Genomic DNA, 6,440 nt, shown 5'->3' on the forward strand with positions numbered 1-6,440 from the left:
GGTTACCCAAAAAAAAAAAAAAAAAAAAAAAAAAAGTAAAATATTCAAAACTTGCAAACATTTTATGCGTGTATGGTAGAAAGAATAAGAATAAAACAAAACACATGTAACCAGAACCCAGGCTAAGAAATAGAACATGACCAGTTGGTTAGATGCCCCAGATGCCCCTCCTTAATCCCCGCCTCCTCCCCCACCAGAGGCAATCATTCCTATGTATTTTGTTCATCAATTTCTTGATTTTCTTTGTAGTTTTACCATATACACACATGTCATCATTTTCTAGCAGGGCACGGCAGACAAAAATAGGTAAAACATAGTTAGAATGTTTTTAAGCTTCATGGATCTGGAAGTATGCAGTTTGTATTCTGCGGTTTGCCTTTTCCCTCCAACATGGAAAGATTCGTCCTTATTGATGTGAACTGGTCTGTTTCCTTCTTTTGCACTGCTCTGTAGTGTTCTAGTTCATGAATACCCTGCAGTCTTATTCATCCAGCTGCCCGTGAGTAGGCATTTGAGTTGTCTGCACATTGTGCCATGAGCATTCTTTACACATCTCCCTCGTGGACATGTATGCAGGAGTGGGATGGTCAGGTGAAAGGTATGCCCAGCTTTTCAAGAAGGGCCGTATCAGTTTACACCCTCCCACCAGCCCCGCATGAGTGTTTGCTGGTGCATCATTTCTTCCCCGACACTTGGTATTTTCACACTTTAAATTTTTTGCATCAAACTTTTTTGGGGAAAAAAAGGTCTCTAGGTCTCCACTTGCTGGCTGCCTCTACTTTATCCCTCGACCCTCTCAGTTGCCCTAAGGCTGTGATTCTCAAGCATATCAGAATTGCCTGGAAAGCTGGTTAACATATGAAGAGTTCAGGGCATTACATCCAGAGGGTCCAGTTCAACAGGGAAGCTGTGTTTTTCACAAGCCCCCAGCAGATTCTGATGCGCGTGGCCTGGGCACCACTGTTCCTTCTTTCCCGGGGTCTGTATCCTGAGGACCTGACCCCTGTTCTCCTCTCTCTGGGTGAATGCAGCCACTCCCTACTGAGGGCTGGGGGGAGGGAGGAGCAGGGTACTAATGGGAATGCTGTGCTCCCCACTCCAGTCTTCTGGCATCCTTCTTACGTGGCTCACAAAGGTACAGCTTGTAAGAGTATCTGCCTTTGGTAATAAGGCCCAAGCATCTTGCAGCTCAGAAGCCAAAATTCCTTTTTTCTTTCAACAAATGTATATTGAGGACGTACTTTGTGTCTAAGCACTGTGCTAGGCACTGGAGACACAGCAGTGAACAGAGTGGGCAAGATCCCTGCCCAGTGGAACTTATATTGCCTGCAAGGCAGGCAATACACAAATAAGTGAAATATATGGTGTTTCATGGGGCAAGTGCTATGGAGAAAAATCAAGAAGGGTGGTAAGGAAGGCTGGCATGGGGGTGGTGTTGCAAGGGGGTGCTGTTGCAATTTCAAAGGAGAAAATCTTTGGGACCTAGGGCTTGATAAAGAGGTCATAGAAATGACACCGAAAGCACAATCTATAAAAGAAAAAATTGATAAATTGGACTTCATCAAAATTAAAAAAACATTTGCTTTGTGAAAGACCCTGTTAAGAAGATGAAAAGACAAACTGCAGATTGGAAGAAAATATTTGCAAACCACATTATCTGACAAAGGACTCATATCTAGATTATATAAAGAACTCCCAAAACTCAACGTCAAAAACAATAATAATCCATTTAGAAAATGGGCACAAGACATGGAGATATTTCACTGAAGAGGATATACGAATTGCAAATAAGCACATAAAAAATGTTTAACATTTAACTAGCCATTAGGGAAATGCAAATTAGTACCACAATGAGATATTACTATACACCTATTAGATGATTTAAACTCCAAATTAGTGACAATACCAAATGCTGGTGAAAATGTAGAGAAACTGGATCTCTAGTATGTTGCTGGTGGGAGTGTAAAATGATACAGCAGCCACTCTGGAAAATAGTTTGGCAGTTTCTTTAATGAACTCTTTTACCATACAAACCAGCAATTGCACTCTTGGGCATTTATCCTGGAGAAATAAAAACTTACGTCTGCCAAAAAACCTGTTCACAGTTGTTCGTAGCAGCTTTGTTTGTAATGGTCAAAAACTGGAAACCCAAATTTCTCTCAGTAGATAAATGAATAAACAAACTGTGGTAGTCCATACCATGGAACATTACTCAGTAATAAAAAGGAATGAACTATTGATACACACGACCACTTGGATGGATCTCAAGGGCATTATACTGAGTGAAAAAATCAATTTCAGAAGGTTACAAAATGTGATTCCATTTATATAACATTCTCAAAAATGACAAAATTAGGGCTTCCCTGGTGGCACAGTGGTTGAGAGTCCGCCTGACAATGCAGGGGACACGGGTTCATGCCCCGGGCTGGGAAGATCCCACATGCCACGGAGCGGCTGGGCCTGTGAGCCATGGCCGCTGAGCCTGCGCGTCCGGAGCCTGTGCTCCGCAACGGGAGAGACCACAACAGTGAGAGGCCCGCGTACCACAAAAAAAAAAAAAAAAAAAAAAAAAAAAAGGACAAAATTAGAGAGATGGAAAACAGATTAGTGGTTGCCGCTGGTTAGGGCTGGTTTTGATGGGCAGGGCTAAGTGTGACTAATAAGGGACCCACAAGGGAGATCTATGGTGATTCTGATGGAATAATCTGTTGATTGCAGTGGTGGTTACATGAAGCTACCTATGTGATAAAATGACATGGAACTATACATACACATTGTGCTAATACCATTTTCCTGGTTTTGAAAATATACTGTAATTAAGATGTAGCTATTGAGGGAAACTGGGTGGAGGGCACATGGGACCTCTCTGTACTGTTCTTGCAACTTCCCATGAATTTATAATTATTTGAAAATAAAAAGTTTAAAAACAAAAAGTGTGTGCATATTGACAGTGCTACGGGGAAAAATAAAGGTGGGGATAAGGGAGGCAGGGATGGGGGTGGTGCTGCCGTCTTAAAGGAGCGGGTGGTTAGGGAAGACCTCCCTGAGAAGGTGACATTAAAGCAAAGTCTTGAAGGAAGTAAGAGTGAGCTGTGAATAGCTGAGGAGGGAGAGCGTTCTAAGCAAAGGAAACACCATGTGCAAAGACCTAAGACAGGTGTGTACCTGGCATGTTCAGGGAATAGCTAAGGCCATTGTGATGGAAACCATGGGAGCAAAGGAGAGAATAGGAGATGAGGCCAGAGAAATAATGGGGGGAGAGGGACAGATCGTGTCAGACCTTGTAAGCCACTGTGAGGACTTTAGCTCCTACCCTGAATGAACTAGGGACTCGAGCAGTCCAGCCTGTCTGCTGTTCTGAGAATAGATGCAGGGGACAAGGATGGAAGCAGGGAGAAGGAGGCTATCGCAGAAACCCCGGGGAGAGGTGATGGTGGCTTGGAACAGGGTGGTAGAGGGGGATGGTGAGAAGTGTCTTGATTGTTGGTAGATTTTGAAGGTAGAGCCAACAGGATTTTCTGAAAGATTGGAAAAGGGTGTGAGAGAAAGAAGGGAGTCAAGGAAGAACATAGATTTTTGGTCTGAGTAATTGGAAGGCAGGTGTAACCAACAGCTGAGATAGGAAGGGTAGTGGAAGGAGCAGGTTTGGGAGCGGGAATGTGTTGACTCAGAGGTTTAGTAAGATTCTCAGAAGTGGAACTGGCACTTGCATATATGAGTCTGGAGTTTAGGGAGAGGTCTGGTCTGCAGATAGAAACTTGAAAGTCATCAGCATATGGGTAATTTTTAACACTGAGTCTGTGAGTCTTTAACACTGTATCACTAAGGGAGTGATGAAGACAGAGGAGGCGGTTGGGCAGAAGAACTGGGAAAGAAACATGTGACAGAGAAGCCAAGCGAAGAAAGAGTTTCAAGGGGGTGAGAGGGGTCAACTAGGTCAAATAACGTTGAGAGTTAAAGTGGGGAACTGTGTGTGGGGTTGGCTCAGTTTTTGTGGGCGGGGGCAGTGAAGAGTGAAGGCAGAGGCAGGGCTAATGTTGAGGATTATCATATAAAAGTAGAAAATCCTCCTCTCCCCCCTCCCTAGGAGCACTCCGTCAAGGTGCTGGAACTGATCTCCACCATCTGGGACTCACAGCTGCACGTTGCAGGCCTCAGACTCCTCAACAACCTCCCACTGCCTGACTTTGCACATCCACAGCTGCGACGGGTGATGCCTGCCTTGATGGAGATCCTGCAGTCAGACTACATCCTGGCACAGGTGCCTGAGGACCAGAGCCCAGGCTCTGCCCTCCTGACCAGCCCTGGCACAGCACCTAGAGGGAGGAGCAGAGATTTGTGTCTTCCCTGCTCAGGCCCACCTGTCTTCTCATTCTTTACCCTTTCCTTTATTCAGGTGCAAGCCGCGCGATTGCTGAGCAACCTGGCGCAGGAGAATGACCTTCTCTATGATATTCTCAACTGCCAGGTGAGAAAAGAACTGAAAGATGGGCTAATGGATGTGAACTCAGATATTGTGAAAGGAAGAATCGTGGATTCTTCAGACAGACTTAGCCCTCACAAAATCATCTTGTTCCTTTCTGCCTCTTCACTAGATACATTGCAAAGCACCCCCTCTTTTGTCCTCCCAATACAATCAGATTTTCCTTTGAGGGACTTTCTGCACTCTGAGAGTCAGGAACACAGGTGACAGAAGTTCATGTAGGTATTTTAACATTAGGGGAAAATTACTTATAACAAAAATAATTATTAGGAATAGACAGGGTCACTACATAATAATAGTTCAGAAGGATAAAGCAACTCTGAACTTACATGAACTTAGTAACAATCTCAAAATATATATATGGCAAAACTTGATAGAATTATAAGGAAATCGTTTTTTCTTTTTTCAGTTTGACTGAGGTATAATTGACAGATAAATTTGTAAGATATTTAAAGCATATGTAGGAAATCAACTATACCCCAATAAAAACTAAATATATATATATAAAACTTAATTATACTAAAAAAAAGTGTATGTTGTGGTGATTTGGTATACGTTGTGAAAGGATTCCCACCATCTAGTTAATTAGCACATCCGTCACCTCACATTTTGTTTGTTTTTGGTGAGAACATTTAAATTTTACTCTCTTAGCAAATTTCAATTATATAGTAGTGTTATCAACAGTACTCACCATGTTTGCATTAGACCCTTGGATCTTATTCGTCTTTTAGCTGAAAGTATGTACCCTTTTACCAACCTCTCCCTATTTCCCCCACACCCCACCCCAACCCCTGGCAACCACTTTTCTACTGTTTCTGTGAGTTTGACTTAAAAAAAAATTCCACATTTAAGTGATACCATGCAGTATTTGTATTTCTCTTTCTGGCTTATCTCACTTAGCATAATGTCCTCTGGGTCCATCCATATTGTCACAAATGGCAGGATTTCATTCCTACAGCTGAATAATTGGAAAGAAAAATGGACATATCTATCACCACAGTGGAAAATTTGGAAGATTTTAACTATTCTTTCAGAAATTAATACATAAATACCTAAACCTAGTAAGGTTATACTTGCTGCAAATAACACAAATAAGCTTGAGCCATTAGACATATCCAGAACACTCTACAATTAGTAAATGCACATTCCGCTCAAGTACACACAATATTTACAAAAATTAACCACATGCTAAGCTTTAAAAGTTTATCTCAACAAATTTCCCTGAATCAATATAATCATATCACTCATGTTTTATGACCACAATGAAATTATGTTAAAGAATGATAATGGGGGCTTCCCTGGTGGCGCAGTGGTTGAGAGTCCGCCTGCCGATGCAGGGGACGCAGGTTCGTGCCCCGGTACGGGTAGATCCCACATGCCGCGGAGCGGCTGGGCCCGTGAGCCATGGCCACTGAGCCTGCACATCCGGAGCCTGTGCTCCGCAACGGGAGAGGCCACAACAGTGAGAGGCCTGCGTACCGCAAAAAAAAAAAAAAAAAAAAAAAAAAAAGAATGATAATGAAAACTAAAAAATTCCTATACAGTTGGATCTGAAACTTAGATATATTGGGGAGTTGAGGCAATAGGAGGATGGAGGAACTTTAGAATTTACCTTGACTTCATTCCTCTCTCCATCCCACTCACAGGTACACTCCAACTTCCTGAACCTGTTCCAGTCCACACAGCCCGGGAGTCTGCTGCCCGAAGTACTGGTGTTTGCAGAGCGGCTGAGCGAGGGCCGGGGTGCACCCCACTACCGTGCTGTGAAGTGGCATTACAATGAACAGTCTGTGCACGAAGCTCTCTTTGGGGATGACTCACGACTGGCAGACCGGCTGCTTGCCCTGGTCATCCACCCCGAGGAGGATGTTCAGATCCAGGCCTGCAAAGTCATAGTCAGCCTGCAGTGCCCCCAGGATGTGGGAGTCCGGCCCTCCTGCCCGCCCAGTCATTCCTG

At 43.6% G+C, this 6,440-nt stretch overlaps 1 protein-coding gene across 2 annotated transcripts in view; it reads left to right on the plus strand.

The window, feature by feature from the left end:
- ARMC12 (armadillo repeat containing 12) overlaps nucleotides 1–6,440 on the plus strand; it is a 9,312-nt gene that overhangs the window by 2,809 nt on the left and 63 nt on the right. The window contains exons 4-6 of one of the 2 annotated variants that reach the window (XM_007467257.1): nucleotides 4,088–4,261; nucleotides 4,397–4,468; nucleotides 6,130–6,440. The exon at nucleotides 6,130–6,440 is cut by the window's right edge and continues 63 nt beyond it. In XM_007467257.1, the coding sequence (XP_007467319.1) occupies nucleotides 4,088–4,261; nucleotides 4,397–4,468; nucleotides 6,130–6,440 (557 nt within the window). The remainder of the gene's footprint in view (nucleotides 1–4,087; nucleotides 4,262–4,396; nucleotides 4,469–6,129) is intronic. The other variant, XM_007467258.1, reaches the window with a different exon arrangement.

Source organism: Lipotes vexillifer, unplaced genomic scaffold (genome assembly GCF_000442215.2).
Source record: "Lipotes vexillifer unplaced genomic scaffold, Lipotes_vexillifer_v1.1 scaffold528, whole genome shotgun sequence".
Taxonomy (NCBI): Eukaryota; Metazoa; Chordata; class Mammalia; order Artiodactyla; family Lipotidae; genus Lipotes; species Lipotes vexillifer.